Source organism: Cataglyphis hispanica, chromosome 15, assembly GCF_021464435.1.
Source record: "Cataglyphis hispanica isolate Lineage 1 chromosome 15, ULB_Chis1_1.0, whole genome shotgun sequence".
In the NCBI taxonomy this organism is placed as follows: domain Eukaryota; kingdom Metazoa; phylum Arthropoda; class Insecta; order Hymenoptera; family Formicidae; genus Cataglyphis; species Cataglyphis hispanica.
Genome location: NC_065968.1, coordinates 3,579,845 through 3,605,914, shown reverse-complemented (window position 1 = coordinate 3,605,914; position 26,070 = coordinate 3,579,845). Strand labels below are relative to the sequence as shown.

Genomic DNA, 26,070 nt, shown 5'->3' with positions numbered 1-26,070 from the left:
TTCAATAAGAATACTGATTTTAGATACAAAAGAATAAAATACGTTTGTTATTTTTGTGTTATTAGATCGACTCGCGGAATGCCAGCCTGCTTCCAATGCTCGTCCTTGAACGAGAGCACAGCAAAAAAGATTTGCAGGAAGCAGCCGTTAGGCGTAGTCGCCCACGCAGAAACTCAATTGATCCGAACGTATCCTGCAGGAATGCGTATCGATTCCACGAATTTCAACCCTGTAATATTCTGGGCTTTCGGAATTCAAATGGTCGCGTTGAACTATCAAACTGATGACGCAGGACTGAATCTGAACACAGCCATGTTTGAGCAAAATGGTCAATGCGGATATGTTAGAAAGCCCTCGGTAATGTGGGACAAAGGACACATGATGTACAGGTAAATTCATATCACAATCTATCTTGTTTCTCTTACGATAAAGATCAATTTTGATAATTATTTGGAAATTGATTAACAATTACAATATATTATAATTTTATATTTACTTATAAATAAAAAAAAAATCATCAAATTATAATCTTCTAAATTAGAAATAAATCATTCTTGCTAATTAATTTTTCAATTAATGATTCTATCAATTTAAACAGTATAAATTCCTAAAAAAGGGAGAATAAAATCTAAAATATTCTATATTTAAGTTATAATCAATAATTTATATATTAAAAAATAATATAAAATAATATAAATTTATATTAAATTACAATTTAATAATTTTATATCTTTAAATTTTTTGAAACATATATGACATTTAACAATTTTAAAATTGTAAAATTTACTAAACTATTTTTTATGTTATTCAATTGATACATTATAATTATAGCAACTTCTATATATACATATAAAGTATGTTATATTAATAAATTTTATTTTAATATATATAATAAAAATTGATCTTTATAATAAGAAAAAATTCTTTTATATCAAAAATGACTTTAATAATTAAATAGAATTATTTCCGGTCGACTGTATATGTGTCTAGCTATTATCTCGACAAATTTTCTATAACAATTACAAATGTCTTGACAGACGGTTCAATCCTTGGGACAAGGAGTTTGACGGCCTGCACTCTGCACACTTGAGTCTGTCGATAATCTCAGGACAATACGTCTCACCTACGAACCTCGTCACCAGCACGTACGTCGAGATCGAGTTGGTCGGTATACCGATCGATTGCGCGAAGCACAAGACAAAGGTCATTCAGAACAATACATTGAATCCCATCTGGAATGAGAAGTTCTGCTTCCAAGTAATGTTCAAGGACCTCGCGTTTCTACGTTTCGGCGTGGTCGAGGCCAGTTCCCATCATCTGATCGCGCAACGCGTAATACCGCTCAAGTGTTTACGACCAGGTTATCGACACGTACGATTACGATCTTGCAAGAATAAGCCGCTCGCCCTGTCCACGCTTTTCATTTATTCTCGGTTGGAGGAGGAGAGTTTGGATTATAACACATGCTGCCGCGATCACAAGGAGTCGTCTAAGCGTCTCTCGTCGGGAAAAGAACCTGAAAAACTAAGTACGGTCGATCCCGGCCTAGGTGGTGTCACCCTGAAGAGACGAATGTTCTTTTTGATGGTTTACCATGTGATACCGGATGAGCCGTACACTATTCTGAAAGTGACTCAGGAGAGTACCACGCAAGAAGTAATGCTGCAGGCGTTACAGAAAGCCGGGATATCGCCCGATCATGTAGACGAATACATCTTAGTGGAGGAAGTGTCTCGCGGGTGGGAGAAAAGAGACAGAGAGGAATTGCCGACTCAACGCGTACTGGATCCTACCGAACGTCCTCTTCAGGCACAGGCCCTGTGGAAGGGTCAAGGTCGCTTCCTTCTGAAGCGAGTGGGCGACGATCCGAGCAGCAGAGCTTGGCTCGCCTCCATCAGGAGCACGGCTGGCCATTCGAAGCTCAACGATTCCAACTCGAGGGACCAATCCACTCACATATGGGACGAGGCGGACACCTTCCTCGTCTGCATCTACAACGTCTCGCCAGAGATCCCTTACGCGATTCTACGTGTGCCGGTGAGCAGCTCGGCGCAGGATGTATTGGCGCAAGCTCTGATAAAGGCTAGAAGAATGGAAAACCCGTCCAAGTTCGCCCTGGTCGAGGAGCTGGAATGGGGCGGCGCCGGTGCTGTCGGCAGCGGAAATCGTCAGCTCAGAGTGTTGAACGACGACGAGAACGTTTACAGCACGCAAGCGTTCTGGAAGACCCTCGGCAGATTCATCCTCAGGGAAAGAGAGCAAGCTATTCCGAGACGGCACTTATTCCCCGCTACCCTCGATAGAATCAGCAAAGGATTTTCCGTCGGTAGATCGGTATCCCTGCCGGGATCGAGCAAGGAGAAGGTACCAGTTTCGGAAGCACTGTCGGATCCGACTTCGAGAGGCCTGAGACATCGACTGCTTATATCAGGACGTAGACGAGAAGTTCATTCCGACGGGGAGGACACGCGCGAATTCGATATACCGAACGCCGTTCTTCACTTGAAAAAGGTCTCGTTAAGGAAATTGAGAGTTTGGAAATCATAGTGGCAGTCTAGGGCGACGTCGATATCATCGATCTTCGCCGCTCGGAGAAATCAATTATAAGCTTATAATCCAATTAATATGATCGGAAGCTAATCTCGACCTTGACGAAACGATTCATGCTGCCGAGGAATAATCTCAAACGGAAGTAAGAACTTGAGGAAATCGAAGGATCTTACATTGTCGAGAATCTTCGCGATACAAGTATCACGAACGAAGAAATTACAATCAGTAAGTCTTTAAGTCAAATGATGATAGGATCAGAATATTTAAATATCATCGCGTTACTAAAAAAAATATCAGACAGCGCATTTTTATCATGCGGCGATATTATACAAGAAAAAATAAAACTCTGAGAATTAGCAAATACAAAAAGTAAAAGAAAAAAATATTTGTCTCTTCGAAAAATATCAATGAAAATAACACGAGATATTCTTAGTTATTCGATTACGGGCAATTATCTTCGCGCTATGATACTTGATAAAGATATCAGATTAATAAAGTCATTGTCGCTGTAAAGTCAACGTTGATAAATCAGATTTTCTTAAGAAAAATGGGCGATACCGAGAAGAAGACTAATTATGTCGCCGTTTTTAAAAATTTTTTAAGAATCTTAATATACACACATATATATATATATATATATATATATATATATATATATATATTATATATAGAATGTCTGATCTCTCTGCAGCAACGATCGCACAATCATTAAGTGGCAAAGCGACGACTCTTGGGTCCCCTTGATTTTTCTGACAAGCATTAGCCGAGCATTAATACGGACATATTAATTTTGTGTTGCGTGTGGCAGTAAAAAGTCGTCAGACGCGAGTTGGCGTGTAAACTGCCGCGTCTAATCGACGCGCTGGCGTGTCGAGAGAAAAGATTAGTGCCACGTCGCGTCTGAATTTATTATTTTTGTACAACGAATAAAAAGAGAGCGAGATCGCGCCGCGCGATCCCTTAAACATTTTGCCAAACGACGTATGATTCTAAGTAGATCAGTAACATCGCGACAATTCGTATGTTAAGACATATTGGAAGTGCTTCCTGTTTGAATGTGTTTCCGTTTGAAACATATCGGACAGATCCTCTGTCTGTCTTGATCGATACCAATCATATCCACAAAGAAGTCCGCAGTTCTTTACGCGACTTCTCATCATTTATAAGCGCATCGTCTTTATCATTTACGTTGTACCTGAAATGTTTTACATTGATACAAGTTGCGCTTTCACGAGAGGGAGTAAAAAAATTAAATATATCGCTGTTATCGCATTTTATTTGATCGCTCTATTAATGTTGATAACCATTTTTTTGCATCTAGTCAATCATGTGATAAGGAATTTGAGTAAAATCCGATAAGAGCATCGTAATGTATAATGGAAGTTGCTACTTAAAAGAGAAAGAGGGGAAAAAAATAGAGAGAGAGAGAGAGAGAGAGATCGTATTTACTATATATTGTTAATGCTAGAGGGTAGATCGATGTTGCATTCTCGATTACCGTCCCTCTCTCCTAACTGTCTTAGTGAGCGTATATATACGTAGATTGTAAATAAACGAGACCAAGGAGTGTCGATGAAAATTCGCGTTCGAGTGTGCTATCTACTTCTATTAAATTATTTTTTTCACGCAAAAAAAACATTCGGATGCGTATCGTCGTACACTCGAAACCGTCAGCCTAATTTTCTCGAAAATAATTTTGCTAACGTTAATTACCTAATGAGAAACACAATACGGAATCTGACGTCACAAATCAGTGAGGTCGCGAACAGACTCTTGCCCCGTGTCTTCCACACGAGTCCTCCGAATCGTTTCAGATATTTTATATTATATTCCCGAGACGCTCCTACAGATTGAGATTTCTTTCAATATGAAAAAAAAAAGCTGGATCTTTTTAGGACCGCTTAAGAAATATATATTCGATACTACCCCTGTACACCCTTTCCCCCCAAAATGATTCGCGACTTCACTGAAGATTATATTTTTGGATACTACTTCCTTCTCCTTACCTCATCTTTTCGAAAAATACATATAATCACATATCCACGAGAGACCAAACGCAGGAAAAACAAACAAATGGAATAAAAAAAAAAAAACAACAAGAGACGCAAGCACGCAGGCCAATTATATTTGTATATACATATATCTCTTCGAGTAGATAAAAAATAATAGAGAAACGTCGTTCGATAAAGTAATATCTTTAGAGGTTGTATATCTTTAGAGATTGGTACAGTTTGATGAACGCGATCGTCGCTAGCCACGAGAAAAAACTATCTAATTGGTCCGATACAACTTGTAAATCATATCATTGAAGAGAAGCGAGACATGGGCCGATTATATTTATACGCGTAGATGCCGTTAAATTACAATTGTCGTACCACAAAATCATTTTCGCAGACACGTAGATCAAACTATAATTAGTATCTAATTTATATGATAATTTATATCATATATCTATCAGTGTACTTGACAATATCACGAGTGACGAGTAATAAATCCCCCACAATTTCTTAAAAATATTTTTCACTTTTCCCGCTTAATTCTTAAAAAAAGATAATATTTTCATATCTGGATAAATTTCAATTGGTTTTTTGCCGACGTATTTTATATATATACTCTCTTTCTTTTTCGTCAAAAAAAAATATTTTTCTTCTCGTACGGTTTAATAAATTTATATAAATTTTATTACACACACATATCCATACACAAACACATTGCGAAAAAAATTTCCCAAATGTCAACGGCAAAAGACTAACATTTATAAATTGCAAAAGTGCAACAACTTGGCAAGTGCAACAAATATCACGTTATGTACATAGTAACGAACAATGGCTACTAATAACGTTAATTACTCTAATTAATGTTCGACGCTCCTTGGACCTCCGGCTAAACCCCCGCATCGACAGAATCATCGAGTATAAACAGACAGTGTTTATCAAACGTTACATCTCGGTTGCAAACGTTGTAAACATTTGTTGTGCCGCCGTAGGATGTTGCAACGAGTTGCACGTAATTGCCAATTTCGCCTCCGAAAGCATGGGCATCGTTCAACAGAAAATTAATACCTGTAAAATCATAATCGAGTTTTTTTAGCCATTTTAACTTTGACTTCAATTTAACATTTTAACTATTACGTGAACATTTTGATCTTTCATAATATTATAAATTTTAGAAGATTATAGAAGGGTGATATATAATATATAAAGTTATGTGAATTATCTTTACTTTATTAAATAAAGATAAGATTAATGATAATGTTATTTATCCATGATAAAAACATGTATAAATGATTCAAATATAAACTTATGAATTCAAGAATTTATTTTGAAAAAAATTAGTTTTAATCGCGATAGAGTTAATAGCATTGCAATTTGAACAAAATGTATTTAATATTATTTTATTATCGCTTATATATTATATACCATATAATACAAAATTAAATACCAAAGAGAAGAAACCATTTTGTAATTTCTATTTTAATGATTTAGTGTGTGGACTGGATATATTACTTAGCATTTGCATTAGTAAAAAAAAAATATATTCTTTAAAAAAAAAAAAAAATATGTATAATATAATATGAGAAATAACGAAATTTTAATACATCATAATTACAGAAATAATTTATTTAAAAACACATTTTTTCCTTTTTATATTATTATTTATTATCTATTTTTAGATAAAATTTGGTCTTTCAAGTAAAGACAAAAAATAAAAAATTTATACGTTCTTTCTTTCTTATCTTATAACGATATTCAACGGCACCCATGCTCGATTTCAACGATTTCAAACCCTTTGTCCGCTATCCCTTCTCTCTTCGAGGCCGACTTGAAAAGACTCATTGAACGTTAAAAGCGGCGTGCGCACGAAACGGTTACTTCTTAATATTTTTGGGACCATTCTGATTAAGGACACTATCGAACAAGTTTCCAGGAGCTGCGTAAACAATTCAGTATTAATTCTCCTTGTTTGTTCGCTGGTCGAAAATACGATCCGCACGAAGAAAGGAGGAGAAAGACAAAGCGCGAAAGACGAAAAACGGACAAGAACAAAAACCGAAACAGAAAGATCATCCTCGAGAAGATCGAGCAAAAAACCAAATGATGCTAACGTGTCGGCCGGGCATATCCCTAATTGTACATATCCGTGATTCTTCGATAGCTGTTACGTTGATATAAAAAAAAAAAACGCGCGCATATACATATACATATATATATATATATATATATATATATATATATATATATTATCGTACATATATACATACGTATTATTCTCGAAAGGCCATCGAGCCACGCGCTGCATTTTTGTACGTGGCGTATTTCGGAGCCAAAGAAAAAAAAATGTCTTTAATCGAGACGAAAAATGCGATAGATAGTAAATGAGGCGGAGCGATTAAAAAAAAGAAAAAAAAAAGGAAAAAAAGAACAGGAAAGAAAAATTGATTAATTAATGCACACAAGCGATGCATGTTGTCGCAATCGGGCTGGCCCGACTATGCGCGGTGCGTCGATCTCTAATCGAGATATAAATACGATACGAGATGTCTCTTTTTTCATAAGTGTAAACTTTATCACATACGTAACGCATTTATCTTGTAAGCGATTGCTGCCCCCCGCTCTCTCGTCGACGGTTTTCTCCGGCTCATCGAAACATGATGTACATCACTACGACCGTTGGCAAAAATTATATATGCGAGTTAACGAACTGTGCAGTAATTAGTTAAATCGCCGAATAATAATAATTATATAATTATCTCAAAAAGGGCTTGTCTTCGAATCACCAGATCAGTTATTGTCGTTTCTTGCCTACTTCCAAAGCGTTCATCTTGTTCAATGATTTAGCCTACTCTTCGATTCAAATTAATCTACTATGTTAAAAAGTAATGTTGTAAAAAAATACGGAAAAGAGCACCGCTGTTCTATTCGCAATTCTTTCAAGAAACATATATTTTTATAATCAGTAATATTTGAATTCGATTTAAATAATTTTGACATCGTGTTGACATAATGTTGACATTTGTGTGTGTGATATCTTTTATTCTATTTCTAATTAAATATAAATCTTCGACAATGTTATCGTTGTGTGTGTATATGCACGAAAGATCACACTTTTTGTAAAATTCAAACATGAGTTTGATTAATATAAAAGAGAAAAGAAATTCTTCTTTGTAATATATTTTCGATCTATGAGATAGATATTATTAAACAATGCGCCACTACATATTCAGGTATTATAGTCACCGTGGAGTCACGTATGATATTCGAAGACGCAAAAGTGGACGCAAGAGGTTGTAAGGCAAAAAAAAATATTATTGCTAAACAAAAAAAAACTTTTTCCCTAGTACGCATACAATATGCCGTAGCATTTCTCTCGTCACATTTAAGTGGCAATTATTGCAAAATAAAAAAGGACATTATACGAGTAGCAGCTAACATTAAATAGAATTCTCTTTGGCGTTATTACATAAACATTCGAGTAGCCTCCGTTCTCGTTTCGATAAACAAAGAAAAGCATGTAATACCCGTTAAACAAATAAAATGAAGCATGCGACCATCTTGGAACTTATAGCGAATTTACTATTACAATAATATATTAATACTATTGACATTGTTGAGGAAAAGGATCTACATGTAAATAAACATAAAAAGCATTTTTATAAATAATTAGAGCCGTCGAATTAATTAAAAAGGAAATTTCCTCTTTCCCCTTCCATCTCTTTACATTTATATAAATAAAAAAAAAATATATATATATATAATTTTCATGTAATTTTCTTAGAAGAATTAAGTTATGAAAACTTTTAAAACTTACTATAATTAAATTTAATAAAAATCTTTTAAATCACGTATAATTTCCGTTTAAAAACCGTTATAATTTGTTTAATTTGTTTTTAAGAAATTAATAATTTGCGAGAATAAGAAATTTGTCGAAGAAAGTGCATGATTGGCGTTTAAAACCAGTAATGTTATTATCATTGTTTGAATTATCTGTATATCTCATATATATTTTATTAATGATTACATTTTATGCAAGTAATAAAATGCGAAAGATATAAATGTTTTAAATTATGCACTTGTCGTGATGTTAGATGACAAATAAGACAAACGCCTATCTTATCAGAACTTGGCAAAGGCAGGAGGAAAAGAGAATGTGTATTTAATTATCAGTCATTTCTTTTCACGCTATTGCGCTTGTTAGGTTCACATTATCGTTACGCCCGTTAACAATGTCCGTAAGTAGACAATATTCACAATATTTATTATACCGTAGACAAATAATCGAATTTATTCGTTTAAATAATCAAAATTTTGCACTCCATTCTGTTCATCATATGCGAATAATTATATGCATCTCAATTTAAATGATATAATGTATAAGTAACATATGATTTTGTTGACAAACGTGATTAACCATAAAGTTAGTTGAACTATTTGTATATATATGTATATATATCGTACAAATATCGACGTTGCAATAAAATCATATGTTCTCAAAATTTTATGTAAATTTTGAATTAACTCACCAGTCAGGCGATGCACCAGTGTGCTGCATCACAGAAGTTCTCAAATTGAAATCGTTGTTCAGTGTAGAATGATTAAAAGAAAAGATATTCTGAAAACATAAAAAAATAAAAATTAATAAAGAATTATAAATATTATCATTAAATATAATATTGAATGTATTTAATTATACAAAAAGATTCTAACAAAACATCTTGTGATGTCCAAATATTAAAGTCCTATATTGTAATCTGTTTTGTAAATTAATTAAATGCTCGTAAAATGTTTTCTTTCTGTGCTGTTTCTGTATATATACTTTTTATTCTTTTGATGAACATGAATAGAATAATTTAAAATAAAATTAACAGTTTAAATTTCACATTTAAATTCTGCAATATATTTTTTGAAAACATCTCTGCCAAATGAAAAACAGAAATTTACTTAAAAAGCTGCAACAATCTTTTTATACTCTGTACAATTTTTATTCTTTAAATAGGAGAAATAAATATGTAGGAAAAAAATTAATGAAATAAATTTATATATACATTAAAGTTATGTCATTCATATAAATAAAAATAAATAAAACAAAGATTATAGAATTTTTTATATTGTGCAGATAATTAAATTTTTAATTACAGCGATTGTCATATACCTACAGAGGTCTCATTGTCCCAGTGTTAACACCTTTTAATAATGATAGGTAATTTATTTATTTCTATAAGTTCTACTAATGTTAAACTGATAATATGATCAATATTTATTCAATAGATCTCTTAATTTGGACATTATACCAAAATATGCAACATATCTGGCAAAAAAGGGAATTAATGGTATACTCGGTAAATGATTTTTATTATTAAAAACTTCTCTCTTTTCTCTATATTTTCTAGTCTATATCCTCTATATCTATATTCAAAGCAACATTTTATACATATTTACTGAATTCTTGTAAAAAAGTTTACTTAAAAATTATTCAAAAAGCAGAGGTAATGACCCTTCTTATTTTAAAACTAAGATATTATTATTGCATAACTAATAAATATCATTTTGCAGTCAATGGTACAAGTGGTGAGGGACCATCAATGTCTGTCACTGAAAGAAAATTCGTTACTGAAGCTTGGGTAAAAGCGACAAAAAGTACAAAGCAACACTTAATGATTCAAATAGGAGGTGCTCCTCTTCCCGATGTTATCGAGCTTGTAAGTATAACATCAATAGATACAAGGTACATAATTAATATATACAAAATAATGTTCAATACAATATTATGCAATCAAATAATAAAATAAAAATAACGTAATTTCACAGGCAAATCATGCAGAGTCTCTGCGTGTAGATTCTATACTCTGTTTACCAGAATTATATTTCAAGCCTACTACTCCTCAACAGCTAATTGAATACTTGGAGAGAATTGGAAAGGCAGCACCAAACACTCCATTATTATACTATCATATTCCTATGTTAACCAATGTTAATAGTGAGTAATGTTTTTTAATACACGCATGATAAAAACTTAATGTAATCAACAATATTGATATTTCTTCAAATGTGTATCATATCATATATAATTTTTTTATAGTACACATGGGACAATTCCTTGAATTAATTGATGATAAAATACCATCATTTGTGGGTATAAAGTTCACTAGTGCCAATTTAGAAGAGGGTGCGCAAGCCTTACATGCCAATAACCAGAAATATGTTATTTTTCTTGGTAACGATAAGGTGAAAATTAAGTCTTCAAATTAAATCCTTAAAAAATCTTACAAAAGCTAGCAAGCTCTACATGTATATGTTAGTTTTAATTCTAGTGTAATAAAGATAAATTTACCTTGGTCTTATCCTAGTTAGTGAACGCTGCATGTGCACTGGGAATGGACTCCTTCATAATGACTAGCCTAAATTTGTTTCCGGAACTTATACTGGATATTCTTGCTGCTAGCAAAAATGGAGATATGTTAAGAGCTAAGAATATGCAGCAGAAACTTTCAAGCACTATTCTTCTTATAACAAAACACGGTAAATATTGTTTTTGCATTTAATAAAGTGCATCGTTACTGAAGGATCATTTACAGGCAATTGGGTGCAGACTATGAAAACAGCAATGAATCTTCTTACTGAGATTAAAGTAGGACCACCTCGTGCACCACTTACATCTATTTCTTCTGATGCTGTAGCAACTATGATAACTGATTTAACAAATCTAGGATATAAGCCAAAAATTTAAGCCTGATGAAAAATATTTTATTACTCTTATACACTTTATGCTGAGTATTTTATTTTTCATAAAAGATTATCTGTAAAATTATTGTGTAAACATAAAAAATAATATAAAAAGATATCTAAAAATTAATAATGCAGCACAAAAGATGCTAATTAACATAAAAATTAAAATAAATGAAAGAAGCAAATTGTATTTTTCTAATATTAATTACATAAAAAAATAAATTTATACAAAATCTAAAAATTATGTACAAAAAAGTTTTTACACATATCATAAAAAAATTCTTACTTCATAAAACATTATACACTGCCAAATACATGTTCAATTTATTCTCATCCTTTCTATTTTCTCATCTTTGATGAACAAAGGTAGCAGAATTCATATTTAAAAAGCATAATATTACGAGATGAAAATAATAATTTACCAATTGTAAGTATAATGAATTATTGCAAGCGAGGGGGGAGAGGGGAAAGAGAACAGTGTTTGAAACAATGATTTGCTATATAAATATATAAATACATACGAATATTTATGCATACAGTAAAGAAAATTGTAATTTCCTATTGGTTTTCGGATATTATAAGTTTTCTCTAACTTATTATAAATTATAATATGTTATATTACCTGTAAAAAATCGCACGACTATTTCGAAGAAGCCAGCGTAATTCAAATCGCGAATACTTCTGAAATGGCGCCAGTTTCACTTCGATCTTGGTTCCTATTTACATGAGTGAAAATGAAAATTGTCTGGACAAATCGTGAGGCTCGACCAATAGCAATCATCCTCATTATCATCCTTAGTAATGAACATAGGCTACGGTCGAAAAGATGCTAAAATGCTTCGAAGCATTTGATTGACCAATCAGGACAAAAAGAGCAAAGATTTCTTTATTCTGATTGGTGATTTCTTTATTCTTTATTCTGATTGGAAGACTGGCGTCTTCCCGATCGCAGCCATATTTTATCGAGATATATATATATATATCTGTTGGGTTAGGTTAGGTCCATTAGCGAAAGGAACAGAAAGCAGGAACTTCCTTTCAAAAAATTAATAAATTCTATTATTATATGTGTAATATTAATAGAATTTCTCGAAAAGTAGCAAGGTGATACAAGATGTTTACACTATCTAATCATGTTTTGTTATGTGTGTGATTTTTCTATGTGATTATGTGTATGATTTTTTACATTTAGGAAATAATAAATATATTGAAAATGACTGTTGACGGTGCAATTAGCAATGAACAAGTGATTTTTGTCACGGGAGGTTATGATCACACTATCAAAATATGGCAGCCACATACAGGCGTCTGTCAACGAACATGTCAACATACAGATTCTGTATCCTTCTGTATTGTAATTTTGAAGCAAATAATATTTTGCATGCTTTAGTGGAGATATATTTGACATGTGTTAGCAATACTTGATACACACGTGTTACCAAATTATGCACATGTGTATATATTTATATAAACAAAATAGGAATAACAATATTATCACTGTAATAATGGAAACGTTATTATAATTTGGGTAACACTCGTCATAAACTTGTACATATTTTAACTGTTAATAAGAATTTTATAGAATTTTCTCTGAGCTTCCTTAACGAGTTTTACAGCAAGTCAATGCTTTGGACATCACACCAGACAAGTATGTTGTAGCTGCTGCTGGATATCAACATATACGAATGTATGATCTAGCTTCAAATAATCCCAATCCAGTCATCAATTATGAAGGAGTATCGAAAAATATCACCAGCTTGGGTTTTCAGGTTTAATATCGATATTTATATTCTATATACTATTTCCTTTTTTAAACATATGCACAAGTTGTTACTTCGACAGTTGATTTAAATCAGAAATATTTTAAACTACATTATTTTCTAATAATTTTATATAATTATCTCTTAATAATATATATATGAACAGGAGGAAGGAAAATGGATGTACACAGGTGGAGAAGACTGCTCTGCAAGAGTATGGGATTTAAGGTAAATTATTTATATGAACAAGAGGATGAATTTTATGTTTTCAATTTAATAATCACTAAATTCATTGACAGATCTAGCAGCTTTCAATGTCAAAGAATATTTCAAGTATCTGCACCTGTAAATTGTGTATGTTTGCATCCTAATCAAGCTGAACTGATAGTCGGCGACCAAAGTGGAGTTATACACTTGTGGGATCTTCGTTCGGATCACAATGAACAACTGGTACTTGTGTTATGCTAATATAATTTTACTGTGTAAAAAATCTATTAAAAATATAAGAAAGAGATTTTGAAATTTCAAATACATCAAATTAATTGTAGTAATTATGCTACTTGTAATAAATATTTCTATTATATTTCAGATTCCTGAGGCTGAATCCTCGATTCAAGATATCGCAATAGATCAAGATGGTTCGTACATGGCGGCCGTAAATAATAAAGGACATTGTTACATCTGGACACTTACAGGAGGTATTGGAGAGGAACCTACAAGACTTAATCCTCGTCATAAACTCCTAGCTCATAAACGTTACGCTCTTCGCTGCAAGTTCAGTCCCGATTCAACGTAAGCATTTATACATTTTATCTTATGATAAGTATTTCAAATATTATATATTTGTTATATATATATTTTCAAATATTATATATATGTGTACATAGTCTTATCATATAAAGCATATTCAAAAGATTATTTTCTTTTCCTTCTTTAGGCTACAAACATAAATCAAATAAAAAAAAATGCTATTTTTTAACTTTTATATAAAATTAAGAGAATAGAAAATAATTCAGATTGTTCACTTTTAATATAATTCCATATGGCTACAGTGAAGAATCAAACTTCTATTATTTTAGATTTTATTAATCACAAATAAAAAATTGCACAATAAGAGTATATTTATATATATATAAATTTATAAGCTATTCTAAAAAATACAATATATATTCTAATAAATAATACAGAGCTTAATATTTTTTTCTTATTTTTTGCGAAATATTGATTTGTATTAAAATTAATCTGTTAAGCTTGTTGGTGACGACGTCAGCAGATCAAACCGCCCGAGTATGGAGAACGACTGACTTTTCTGAAGTACAAGTACTTCAGCATGAAGCAAAGCGTTGGGTTTGGGATGCAGCATTTAGTGCAGATTCCCAATATATATTTACTGGTAAGTACAGCATATTTTTACCCTTTCTTAGTCCATTTCCCTTGCGCAGTAAGCATTTATCAATGCGCGCAATACAGCAACTTTTATATTCTAATGAATATTTATTATAAAAATAAAATCTAATAAAAATAAAAATAAAATTTGCAATCAAAATTTCATGTACTTTGTATGTACTTAATTTGTTCAATATTTATATATATGTAATATATATTTATATATAATATAATATATATTTATATATATTATATTATTTTATATAGCTTCTTCAGATGGAGTCGCGAGATTATGGAACGCACTTACAGGAACAATAGAACGAGAATATCAAGGACATCAAAAGGCCGTTATAGCTCTTGCTTTCCGTGATGAAATTGTTTCTGCGAATTAAGAATAGAAAATGAATATTTAAATAATATTTTTCCTTTTGCTTTCAATCAAAAGCAATTTCTAATTTCAGATATATTGTGTCATTGTTATATGTGCAAATGTCTCAAATAGTAATATTTGTTTTCCAATACTATATTTTACTTACATATTATGTACCTCTATCATTTGTCTCTTCTTCCTCCTTTCAAAGAAAAAAGTTAATAATTGTAAAAATTCAGTGATAGACTTATTCATCAAATATATTCATTACATAATAATTGAATAGTTTAGTTATTAATTAAGATATCATTAAAATGTTTGTGAAATTTTTTGTTTTGTACAGGTCCGGTGATTTCTAGTTTATTCTTGTCTCTTATTTGGTTTATTAAATTCGCAGTCTTAATATAGGTTTACACTTATTAAAGCATATATCACAAAGCAGCATACAACTACGTATGTACGATAGACTCTTAAATATATAAATGAACATATACCAGAATATCGACAGAAAACAAAAATGTCCATAACAATTCATTAAATTATTTTCATTTACATAAATTTAGAAATACATCATTATAGCTTTCCTTTCTTTCTCTCACACATCTTTTATCTATCTTTCTCTCTCTTTTCCACCATCATCTTTTATAATAATTCATGTCAATTATTTCACTAAGATAATAAAACATATTTAATTCCTTTTATTTCAATATTTATTCCATTAATTTAATTTTAGAATGCATGATTCGAGTTCGATGTTTCGCTTTATCATATTTATACTCTATTATAGACTATATATGAATACAATATTTAAAATGATCTATGTATGTATATGTGAGAGAAAGAAAGAAAATATTTTATATATTATTTTGCAGTATAATGAATATCACGAAATGGTACCACATCTCCTCTCTTCCCGATTGCATTTCATTAAACAGGTTTTTTTTTCATTAAACAGTTTTTTTACAACATTCATGCAATAAGATAGCTTTTCTTAGATCCGAGTCGCTAAGAAATATGATTGTTATATAATCGATTTCCTTTATTTTAAGTCAACTGTCTCTCTTTGAATTTCTTACATTGTGAATCCTCTTACACTGCTCTGCTATTATTCATATTTATGAAGTGCTCACATACTAAAATGAGTGAAACACAAAGTACATAATGGCATTTTTATTCTAATATTATAATAAATACCATTATTATAAAAAAACGGACTATTTAGAAATCTTAAAATAGAGGAAAGATTCGACTTCAATGACCTAGAAATAAAAGAAATCGACTAAATCATAAGAACTGTAATTATCCAAATAACATCACTTGCAACTTGTATGATCCCACTTACAATCTGGTCTTATTTCATTGTTTTCAACTATAATAGTTTTGACATGAGAAACTGTTCCCTAAACATCTTTTTGTGTAAGGTTTACACTTTTGGCCTTTTACTTATTTCTTTATTTCTATTTGAAAAAGTGGCCATGTAGAATTATAAAATTATCTTCAAATGAATCTGTTCAGATTGTAATACTTCCACTCAATACTTCCTCTCAATCAATTCAGCCTTTTTTAACGCCAACATTATTTCAACTTTGCTATTTAGTGAAGAATGTGTAGAATGAAAATGTTGTGTTTATCAAAACAACATTTTTATTTTATGCATATGCCATTCGAATAAAGTTGAGATTTAAAAACAAAATAGTTGTCCATCTCTAATGAGTTAAAAATATGATGGTTTCAATTCCGCATTCTAAGATTAAAATGTAAAGAATGTCTAACAATTTGACTGCACATATTCTTGAATAATTGAATCGCGGTAATTGGAATACTTCTTATATTATTCTTGGCTTACCGAAAACGAGTGCAACATTGCATCAAAATCATATCATAGATGCACTGGATCATAGAGGCAATTTATCTACTTCACCCATTTCTGTAAATGTTTCATCGTCCATTGTGTAGCTTAACATAAACTTTAGATATACGGGTTCCTGAAATCATCAATTTTCCATAGAAACAAACATTGTGTGATTACATTGCAAACATTTCTACATTTTTGTAAAATAAATTATTTTTTGCCTAGATAAACGAAATAACTTAAAAGTAAACTCTTCAAACTAATTCCACTAAACGTTTTTAATGTATTACACATTTTATAAAATATGACAAAAGTTTTATATTTTTATCAAGGATAAAATATTGTATTAATAATGATATAATTTTAATGTTTTATTTTAAATAACTGAACTGTTTACTTTTGAGATTTGTTGAAAAGAAATGTAATTATATACCTTGAAAGGATTTGCAATCAGCATAATTTGTGTGATTGCGGATGGTGGAAGGAATGGATTATGTGCTGGCAACTTTGTTCCGGAAGGTGGCTGCAGCCTGCATTTGCATTTCTGCATATACATTTCAAAAAGTTATGAAAATGTTTATTTAACTTTATAAAAAAATATTGTGAAGTTGTTAGATTTATGAATGTTAAATATATAAATGAAATTTATTATTTAATAAGATTGTCTTTCAGGTTTATAATTTTGATCTTTAAAATTTTATATTTTTTTCTAGATTTATGTGCTTAGTAATTCCTAAGAAATTTAAAGTTAGTTTTTAATTATTGGATATGATACACTCCCCAATAAGTTGGAACACTTACCTTGGGCACAACTGCTTGAAATAAATAATTATTAAGTGATTTTGCATTTTTGCTCATTGTAGTAATTACTACTACAGATACATCTGGCCTAGGACTGTCTTGAGTAAAGTGGAGTACCACACTTATACCATTTCTTTCTTCGATTACAGTTAGAGGCGGATTTATACCTACAAAAGATAATTGGTGTTATATGATACATATAAGAAACGCAGAATGAGGAAAAATAAAAATTACATCAAGGAAAAATACGTATTTATATATGTATATATAAAGTTAATAAATTAATATAATTACCTGGCTTAATATCTTCAAGATTGACAGTGATATCAGTCAATGGTTTGATTTCAGGTTCAGCGTCTGCTATGGTTGACGCACCGTTAAGCAACTGCGTCACTTCTGCTTTCTGCTGTATTTCCGTTTCCGCATTTTCTGAATTAATACTTTTGTTGCATGACAGACTAGTGGTCACGTTAATTTTTGACAAATTTGAAGATGTTGAAATGTCAAAATTACTACTTGACTCGCATTTTTTTGTATCTGTTTGTTCTGTCATGTGTTGTGACATATTATTGCTAGATTCATGAGACCAATTTTGTTTCCGGACAGAATCACTGGTACTTTGAGTTTTTACAATATTACTATTGACTTTGCTGTAAAAATATTAAATCTTCTTTTTTAAATTAGTCTAAGAAGTCTTTATATGCTGCATCAAGATCAAAGATGTCTAAACCAAACGATTTTTAGATAATTTTAATAAACCTTTCTATCCTTAGCTTCATTCTCTATACATGTCTTAGTATTTTTGTATTAATGTTTTCTTTTGAATTGTTCTTCATTTTACTAAGAATATTGAGATTTGGCTATTATTCAGTTAATTATTGTCAGTCATTGAATCCATGGAAAATTTTTTAGAATTTAAAATCCATAAATATGCTTACCCTTGTGACGAACGAGCAATTGTACCCGACAAGCTTTGTTTAAGTAAAGTTTCTCCCAATTCATTCAACTCTTCCAATGCTTTCGCTTTACTATCTATCTTTTCCTCGCCAGTGTTGGTAACTTCATCTATTAAATATTATCATTTAAAAAAATAATACAGTGAGTAAACATGTAACAAATAAATTCAAGAAATAATAGCAAAGGTAAATATCGTTTAATTGCAACAATTGCAACAAATTTCTTTAAAAACCAGCAATATTTTTAGTTAAATCTTTTTCTAATCACACTTACTTTTCTTATTCATAGGCGAGATACTGATTGGTTGCATAATGGCATTTGGCATCAAGAAATTTGTGTCCGATTTGATTGGTTTCTCTAATACACTGAAAATATCTCCCAACATGTCTATATCTGACTGATGATTTGTTGACGTTGTGCTCTGTGTCGTGCTTTCACAGGAAACACTCTCAGTGGGAGACGATAAGTCCAAGAGAGATGATCCGTTATTAAAACTTGGTTTAGAAGATTCTGTCGCGTAAGATTTAGGAGATTGCCCGAGAATAATAACGGATGTGTATTTCTCGAAGACTTGATTCAACTCGTCACTTGCAGTTAGCACATCAGCTAAAGTAAAATGCATGGAAAAATAATTAATTTATTGACCATAGATTAATGATGAAGGAAAAAGCTACATGAGCAGAGTAACAAATGTTGATGTGCAGTTCAGTTTATAATGTACTATACATTATTTCACAAAATGATAGAAAATCTAAATCAAAGCGTCTTTTTTTTATTTTTCTTTTTTTTCTTTTAAAAGAGAAACGAGCAATTCTTAATTATTTTTAATTGATTATCTATATTTTAATCATAAGATTCTCCGAATTTTTCAGTAAATAATTATAGTAAATCTACAACTGAAAATCGATGATTGATCTATAATTAAATGTACAACGTACCAAGCATTTCAACATCACCCTGAGTCTCGCTAGCGAGTCGCAACAAAATAGGCTTCAATCGCTCGCACGCTTGATGTAACTCCTTCATCAATTCAAGATCTTCTGTGCTGGTTTCGTTTTGATTATACGAATCCAGCATTTCTGACAAGAGTTTTACGTTGTTATGCACTGATTCTAATTCCATATTCCTTCGCGAGTTTAACTGCAGTCTTTCCTCATCCTAAAAATAGGTAATTTGTAACCAAAGCTTAAGAGAGAAAATTGGAATTTATATTTCAAAAATGTGAAATAGAATTTTAAGAAATGTCAGAAGAAATCATTAAATATTTGAGGGAATCCGAATCCAAGAATTTTATCGTAAATATTCTTTTATGTTTTAAATAATCCTACCTCTTTCACCATAACTTTGATTAATCGGTTTGCAGTTTGTAGATCATAAGGATCTTTGCTATGAAGTAACTTGCGCAAATGCCTTGACATTTCTTCATTTTCAAATATATTATTCTTTATCTTAGATGATTTTTGACTTTCCTCACTGTTAGCCATTATAAATGCTGCATCTTCCTGTAATTTATTTTTATTGCATTTTGATACCTTATTATTAGAACAAAACATGCAGAATATAATAGAATATAATAGAAAGATAATAGAGTGACTATGCATTTTGTTATGCTTCCAAAATTGCAAGATTAAGAAAAGAAATATATTATAAACCTAATTATAAAACTATAATATAAAAAGCTATATATATAAAATAAATAACCTCAATGACTCCTTGTTTCTTAAGCATCTCATAAGCCTCCTTAATTTTCGATTCGCGAGGATATTCTCTGATCCATGTATAAAGTAGTTGCAATACTTTTTGCCGTACGCTTGCTGTGGTGCGAGTGCCTAAATATTTCGGCGAGACGAGTTTTATCATCTCATTGAGAAAGCGAAATTTACCAATTTCAGCATGAAATAACGGGCCGCATCTTTTCATACAAGTATCTAATAACTGAAGAAATATGTAAATCTATTATGAGTTATTTATTTACAAAATTCTATCTATAAATCTAATACTGAAAATCTCTTGCTAATTAAATTTATTTCTTATGTTTTTTATTATGTCATTGAAACTTATATTCCTTTAAAATTTAACTTATACTAGTTTTAAAGTACATATCTTAGCATCACCTTTCAGATAAATCCTTTGAATAACTTAGAAATATCAGTATATATATATATGATTAATATTAAATATATAATCAATTATATAATAATCAATATAAACTGATGTGTAAACAATTAATCTTCAATAATTAAATGTTTTTTTTTTAATTTTAAAAATGTATATATAAGCATTAAAATTTATAAAATATTCAAAAACAACATACTGAAAGTGCTTGAAGTGCTTCTGACTCGTTAAGCGATTGAATATGCGTTGCCAATAACTTTGTGCCTATTTGTATACCTTCTGATTCTTTGGTAAGCATCACGCAGAATGCTTCAATAGCTGCTATGTCTGGCTTCTGATTTTGTGGATTTGTAGCCCTCTCTATATAGCAATATATGTATACATATATTATAAAATATATATGTCAAATTAATAGGCTACTAAAAAAAAACTCTCATACTTAAATAAAAAACAAAATGTTATTAAGTAAATTTAGCTTGTACTCACGTATGAGAGCTTCTAAGCTAGTAGTCACCACATCCATGTTTATAATAGTAATTACTTATCACTGCATATAATTCTTATCGACACTTTTATAGTGATTAAAATGACACCTTTAGCATCTTATGTAAAAAATTTCAATTTTCTGAAATATCACGTAAAATTGTCAGTCATTAGATGGAACTCACGTAAGAATCACTAATTGTTCTCGCAATTATGTCTGAGTTAATAAAGCTCGGTGATCAGTTTACAAATTGTTTATCTACTAATGAGTCTCTCTTAACAGGAAACATTAGTTTTCGTTGTTTTATGCCTAATTTATTATTTACTTGCTTTAAGAGGCTTCTCAGCATAAAACAGCTGTTTCTGCTACAGGAGTCATCCTGGCTCCTGGTCACTCTGTGTTGTTTTCACAGATTTTTATCCTGCTTCACTGTATTATACTATCATCTGACATCACACGATTTGGGTTGGCATCACCGATCATCGACTGTAAGAAGATCAGATGATCAAATGACAAATGACAATTGAGAGGAGCCACGCCACCATCTTCTGTAAATCCTACAGTAACGCCATCACATTTATATTGACAGCTGGAAGTACGAAGCCACAAGATTTTTTAACTGTCGATAAAATCAACATTTAATCCGTCAGAAAAAAGCGTTGCAAAATAGCCAATCAACTTATCAATTTTCTGTAAGAACAAAAGATTGATTGGCTGCACTATAATTTAGTACCTTATGATATCTTGTTAGTGCGTTCGAAAATCCTACTCGAGGTGTAAGGTAACGTTTAATTAACCAATCGGGACAGAAGGAGCAAAGATTTCTTTTTGTTCGATTGATCAATTTAACTGCTCTATCCCACGAGTAGGATTTTTCAACACATCCTTGTGATGTGGATTAATGCATATGTCACAAGGTGTATTCCACGTGCACGTGCTTATTTTCTATTTAGCTGAAAAGTTCAAGCTAATATTACCGGTAAAAATTGAAACTAGAGAAAAATCTTACATCTCTTTGCATTTTACATAAAAGCAAATATTTCTTTTCAGAAATGAGTGACGCTAAGATAAAGAAACGTAAAGTTTCTAAAAAAACGAAGAAATCTTGGCGCAAACATGTCGACATCAATGATGTCGATAAATTTTTAGATAATAAAAGGTTAGAAGAAAGACTGGGTGCCCCTTTCTCGGAGCGTGAGGATTCTCAGTTATTTGTTATCGACAAATCTGAAATCATTACAAATGCTTCTTCCAAACAGGCCGCCAGGCTAGCCTTAAAGAATAAGGAACCGAAATGTTTTGCTTCTCTAAAGCCACATACGCAAGTTCCTGATCCGATTTCTAAAAGGAATCATGTAAGACTCAGGAAAAAGAAAGAAGTTTTAAAGGATAGAAAGCTCACAAAAACTGCTACAAATTACATTAAGAAGAAAGAAAAAGGCGATATATGGAATGTCACAAATGTATTGTCAGAAAAGATATGGCCAGAAATAATCACCGAATGGATGTCTTCAGACAGTATTAGACATACAATCAAACATTTAGGAGTGCAAAAAAGAAAATTACCTTCATCGTTACAAAAAAAGCCATCTGTTTTACCAATAGTAGAAGTGCCACATCCAGGTACATCATATAATCCTTCGTATGCTGATCACCAAGACTTGCTTCACCAAATTGCTCAAAAAGAATTAGAAATTATAAAACAAGAGAAGCACCTTGATCGAGTTACTACTCAAATGTTTAAAAAGGCAAGTCATCAAATTCTTGAATAATTACATATAATCTTCCTAATTCTATAATATTCTAGTAAAAATTTGACATGAATGTAATATTATCTGATTATTTTTTAATATATTATTTTTAATGTTAGTTTTATATAATATAATGTTGTTTATTATTCTTATTTGTAACCTGTATAATTTGTTACATATATATACATATATACGTTTCTTAGATATAAATTTTTAATATTAAATTTACATTTTAAGATTCCATTAAACAAAAGGGAGGAATATTTAATGAAAGAAATGTCTGAGGGTTTGCCAAAGCAAATAACAGAAAATACAAAATTTACTGAAGAAGATGATAATGAGGAAGATTCGTCTATCACAATGACAAGTAATAAACTTGTGAAAAATGCCAAAAAAACTCTTGTGCAGAGAAGAAAACAACGAGAACAGAAACAAGCAGCTAATGAACGTATATTGATCAAAATTGATAAAAAGAAAATTTCTGATATCTACAAATTGAAAAATTTGCAACAACAAATAGAGGTCAAAGAAAAGAAGCAAGAACTTTTGCGACAAAAACGAATGATGAAACGTGGAAGAGAGTCTGTATTGCCGAAGACTCTAAGTAAAACTAAATTTGAGCCCTTAGATCCTGATTTCCTGCTTCCAGAAGAATTGACTGGCAATTTGAGAAATTGTAAATCCTCCACAAATTTACTAAAAGATCGGTACAAATCGCTTCAACAGAGAAGTATTGTTGCACCAGCTGTCATAAAATTGTAAGTAACACAAAAAAGTAGATATGTAAAATATAATAATCTATAATACCAGTAAAATACATAGGTTTAGAAGAATTTGATAAAAGAAAAAATTTTAAAATAAAAGTGTATGTAATAAAAAAAAAAATTATATAATGAAAATTATTGATTAGTTTTTAAGAATTTTAAAAAATTAATTAACAAATTATTTCTTCAAGGATTTTACATATTGCTTTTTTTTTTAGGAAACGTGACAAAGCAAAGATGAAGAAATTTGTGAAACCAGATCATAAAATAAACGTGAATGCTGTTAAGTTACGACTTCACAAAGTTTGATGCTCTTATTAATATATTTGAGATATCACATATACTACGTTTATCTAATAAAAGCTAATATCTGTAATCCAATCTATTATTGGAGAAATATATAAAAATGAGGGAAAGGGAAATAAATATATTTCCAATATCTATCTTAAGTTAGCCCTTTTATAAAATAAAGTGGCATTTATCAATCTTTGCTTTTATTTCTACAAATAAGGTATTCCTTTACATTCATTCAAGTTTATTTTTGGAGCTTCGTTTTTTATGTTTATTGAATTTTATTTTTTCATTTACAATTGCACATTTTTTTAATTTTAAGCTTTGCTAGTACATATTTAACATCACAGAGCATCTGCAAATGTGTTTGCAATTGATCAGATACCCACTGCTCCTGATATTTAGCAATAGTAAGTTTCTCTTCCTCGCGATAAAGTAAAACTTCCAATTCTTTTACAGTTGCCTCATGATTTTGCGCTTTGATCATGGCATTGTCTGTGTTCACCACATATTGCTCTTCTGGAAGATGATCGAATTTGACTAGTTCGGATAATTTAATATTTGTTTTATAGCACAAGTCAGATAACATATCACTCGAGGTTTTTGCTAGTTTGGTAATTATTATGGATTGCTTTGTATTCAAACGCGCATTGTTCATTTTACTTTTATATTTTTCTTTTTCTTTACTGTGAAGTAATAAATATAATAATATTAATTTACAGAAATATAAAGTCAAATTAAGAGCTAATAAATTTAGAAATATACTAAAATCAATTGGCTTACTTATATAAGATGCAATCTTGTTTTTTAGGAGTCATGTCTTCAACAAACATTAATAATTGATTGCTTATAGCTATATTTTCTGACAATAACTTGGATATTGAACGTGGCATATGTTGCTCTACTTGAAAAACATTAGACAGATCCAAGAGACAATTATATAAACTTTTTTTGAGTCTATATAAACCACAATTTTACAATTTTAATTCTTTCTCGAATAAGAAAACAAAATTTATTTGTTATATATTTATATACTTTTCTCTGTCAATCTTGAATTTGTATTCAATTTGACGCAAATTCTCTGCCATCTGTTCTTTTTCAACAATTAAATATTGATTTTTCATATTTAATTTCTTTTCCAGAATAGGTTGCATTGACTTGTAATCTTCCAAAACATTAGTTTTAGCGCCTTTTAACAATGTGTTTAAAAAATTTTAATAATAACTAAAAAAGCTGAATTATGTGAAAAAATTCTACAAAATTAATCTTTAAGAGGGAAAAATTTATATATGATAAACTTTGTTTATAAAATTTTAATATATTTAAGCTCTGTTTACTGAATTCTTGAGTTACACAAATTTAAATAGATAATTAAATAGATCATACAATAAAATTTCTACAAATTAAAAATATATATATAAAGAGCACAAATTTGATTAAATGAAATATTAAGCAGCAATTACTCAAAAGCTTGTTTTGTGAAAGGAGCATGAGTCGTGTGTTGTTATATTTTTCATCAATATTTTTAGTTTTTTCAATATGAGTGAATTTATCATTAATCCTTGCTTTTTCAATAACAGCTAATTGATTCTTATGTGCTTCTGTCCTGATTGTATAAGAATTTATCTGTGAACTTAAATTAGATATTTCTTTCCCTTTCTCTGCTTGCAAAATTTTAATGGAATTATTTGTATTTTCTAAAGTATTCTCTAATTCCTTATTCCGATCTTCTAATCTATTTAAAAAATTGTTTTTGTTATTATATAAAATACTCGAAATCATACACTTTTTTTAAGCACAACAAAGTTTTTTTTTATATACATAAAATATAATAAACACCCTTAATTCCAAAATTAATTTTAAATTAACGCAAGTCCAAAACACTAAAAACATTTTTTTAAATAATTACCTTTGAATTCTTTTATTTGATTCTGCAATTTTTAAATCATACAAACATTTTTGCGTGTTAATAATGGTACCTTTAGTCTTGGTTTCCTTAAAATCGAGCGTTTGAAGACGCGGTGGTAAACTTACATTGCCCTTGTCTTTTCCATACAGATCCATATTTATTATCCCGATTTTTAGTATCAATATTTCGACTAACAGCTTATTTTTAATGTTTAGAAAATATACTAAAAATGCATTGTTTTCTGCAGATTTTTATAAATCTATTAAACAGTCAGGTGACATTTGTAACATATTGCGCGTTTTATTTGAAAAAGACACTCATTATTATAGGATTATTTTTTCGATTTCACGATACATA

The 26,070-nt window shown here is 30.5% G+C and overlaps 6 protein-coding genes across 11 annotated transcripts in view; 4 read left to right on the top strand and 2 right to left on the bottom strand.

Annotated features, from left to right (window-relative positions):
• The window catches only part of LOC126854930 (1-phosphatidylinositol 4,5-bisphosphate phosphodiesterase epsilon-1-like), a 116,543-nt gene extending 108,333 nt beyond the window's left edge, over positions 1–8,210 (top strand). For both annotated transcript variants that reach the window (XM_050602114.1, XM_050602112.1), the window contains 2 exons: positions 66–389; positions 1,038–8,210. In XM_050602114.1, the coding sequence (XP_050458071.1) occupies positions 66–389; positions 1,038–2,547 (1,834 nt within the window). In that variant the 3' untranslated portion in view covers positions 2,548–8,210. The remainder of the gene's footprint in view (positions 1–65; positions 390–1,037) is intronic.
• A 451-nt stretch (positions 8,211–8,661) lies between these two features.
• LOC126854945 (N-acetylneuraminate lyase-like) lies at positions 8,662–11,514 on the top strand. The gene is made up of 8 exons (XM_050602147.1): positions 8,662–8,779; positions 9,686–9,747; positions 9,816–9,886; positions 10,101–10,246; positions 10,356–10,524; positions 10,627–10,772; positions 10,895–11,066; positions 11,123–11,514. Exons 1-8 carry the CDS (start codon positions 8,774–8,776, stop codon positions 11,272–11,274), a joined length of 924 nt encoding a protein of 307 aa, XP_050458104.1. The 5' UTR covers positions 8,662–8,773; the 3' UTR covers positions 11,275–11,514.
• Positions 11,515–12,244: 730 nt separating this feature from the next.
• Positions 12,245–14,943, top strand: LOC126854944 (target of rapamycin complex subunit lst8). The gene is made up of 8 exons (XM_050602146.1): positions 12,245–12,377; positions 12,466–12,612; positions 12,890–13,042; positions 13,200–13,261; positions 13,333–13,483; positions 13,623–13,825; positions 14,284–14,426; positions 14,687–14,943. The coding sequence occupies exons 2-8, from the start codon at positions 12,487–12,489 to the stop codon at positions 14,809–14,811; spliced, it is 963 nt and encodes a 320-aa protein (XP_050458103.1). The 5' UTR covers positions 12,245–12,377; positions 12,466–12,486; the 3' UTR covers positions 14,812–14,943.
• Positions 14,676–21,489, bottom strand: LOC126854935 (ADP-ribosylation factor-binding protein GGA3). 5 transcript variants are annotated; one of them, XR_007688169.1, is made up of 14 exons: positions 21,324–21,489; positions 21,001–21,139; positions 20,714–20,874; positions 20,101–20,334; positions 19,728–19,901; positions 19,338–19,557; positions 18,673–19,005; positions 18,381–18,507; positions 17,737–18,092; positions 17,443–17,609; positions 17,075–17,185; positions 16,636–16,774; positions 14,956–14,991; positions 14,676–14,800 (listed from the first exon to the last, which is right to left on the bottom strand). XR_007688169.1 is itself a non-coding variant. In XM_050602128.1 (13 exons), the coding sequence occupies exons 2-12, from the start codon at positions 21,035–21,037 to the stop codon at positions 16,685–16,687; spliced, it is 2,010 nt and encodes a 669-aa protein (XP_050458085.1). In that variant the 5' UTR covers positions 21,038–21,139; positions 21,324–21,489; the 3' UTR covers positions 14,705–14,800; positions 16,636–16,684. The 5 variants fall into 5 exon arrangements, 4 of the variants coding, with proteins under 4 accessions (XP_050458085.1, XP_050458083.1, XP_050458081.1 ...); XM_050602128.1 differs by lacking the exon at positions 14,956–14,991 and having other exon boundaries at positions 14,705–14,800; XM_050602126.1 differs by lacking the exons at positions 14,676–14,800; positions 14,956–14,991 and adding an exon at positions 15,153–16,495.
• A 234-nt stretch (positions 21,490–21,723) lies between these two features.
• Positions 21,724–23,998, top strand: LOC126854940 (ribosome biogenesis protein NOP53). The gene is made up of 4 exons (XM_050602143.1): positions 21,724–21,977; positions 22,049–22,746; positions 22,987–23,507; positions 23,732–23,998. Exons 2-4 carry the CDS (start codon positions 22,051–22,053, stop codon positions 23,820–23,822), a joined length of 1,308 nt encoding a protein of 435 aa, XP_050458100.1. The 5' UTR covers positions 21,724–21,977; positions 22,049–22,050; the 3' UTR covers positions 23,823–23,998.
• Positions 23,999–24,079: 81 nt separating this feature from the next.
• LOC126854941 (uncharacterized protein MG328 homolog) lies at positions 24,080–26,065 on the bottom strand. The gene is made up of 5 exons (XM_050602144.1): positions 25,714–26,065; positions 25,268–25,539; positions 24,840–24,993; positions 24,588–24,761; positions 24,080–24,490 (listed from the first exon to the last, which is right to left on the bottom strand). Exons 1-5 carry the CDS (start codon positions 25,866–25,868, stop codon positions 24,094–24,096), a joined length of 1,152 nt encoding a protein of 383 aa, XP_050458101.1. The 5' UTR covers positions 25,869–26,065; the 3' UTR covers positions 24,080–24,093.
• Between the last annotated feature and the right edge of the window lie 5 nt (positions 26,066–26,070).

Coding starts and splice junctions, on each gene's coding strand:
- LOC126854945 (XM_050602147.1), top strand. Junction 10,773..10,894: donor TTTTTCTTGGTAACGATAAG/GTGAAAATTAAG, acceptor GTCTTATCCTAG/TTAGTGAACGCTGCATGTGC. Junction 11,067..11,122: donor TCTTCTTATAACAAAACACG/GTAAATATTGTT, acceptor GATCATTTACAG/GCAATTGGGTGCAGACTATG.
- LOC126854944 (XM_050602146.1), top strand. CDS start 12,487: ATGACTGTTGACGGTGCAATTAGCAATGAACAAGTGATTTTTGTCACG. Junction 13,484..13,622: donor CGGATCACAATGAACAACTG/GTACTTGTGTTA, acceptor ATTATATTTCAG/ATTCCTGAGGCTGAATCCTC. Junction 14,427..14,686: donor TTCCCAATATATATTTACTG/GTAAGTACAGCA, acceptor TATTTTATATAG/CTTCTTCAGATGGAGTCGCG.
- LOC126854935 (XM_050602128.1), bottom strand. CDS start 21,037: ATGGATGTGGTGACTACTAGCTTAGAAGCTCTCATAC. Junction 18,508..18,672: donor CTCGCCTATGAATAAGAAAA/GTAAGTGTGATT, acceptor AATATTTAATAG/ATGAAGTTACCAACACTGGC. Junction 18,093..18,380: donor ATTGCTCGTTCGTCACAAGG/GTAAGCATATTT, acceptor ATATTTTTACAG/CAAAGTCAATAGTAATATTG.
- LOC126854940 (XM_050602143.1), top strand. CDS start 22,051: ATGAGTGACGCTAAGATAAAGAAACGTAAAGTTTCTAAAAAAACGAAG. Junction 22,747..22,986: donor CTACTCAAATGTTTAAAAAG/GCAAGTCATCAA, acceptor TTACATTTTAAG/ATTCCATTAAACAAAAGGGA. Junction 23,508..23,731: donor GCACCAGCTGTCATAAAATT/GTAAGTAACACA, acceptor TTTTTTTTTTAG/GAAACGTGACAAAGCAAAGA.
- LOC126854941 (XM_050602144.1), bottom strand. CDS start 25,868: ATGGATCTGTATGGAAAAGACAAGGGCAATGTAAGTTTACCACCGCGT. Junction 25,540..25,713: donor TCAAATAAAAGAATTCAAAG/GTAATTATTTAA, acceptor TTTTTTAAATAG/ATTAGAAGATCGGAATAAGG. Junction 24,762..24,839: donor TTCAAGATTGACAGAGAAAA/GTATATAAATAT, acceptor TGGTTTATATAG/ACTCAAAAAAAGTTTATATA.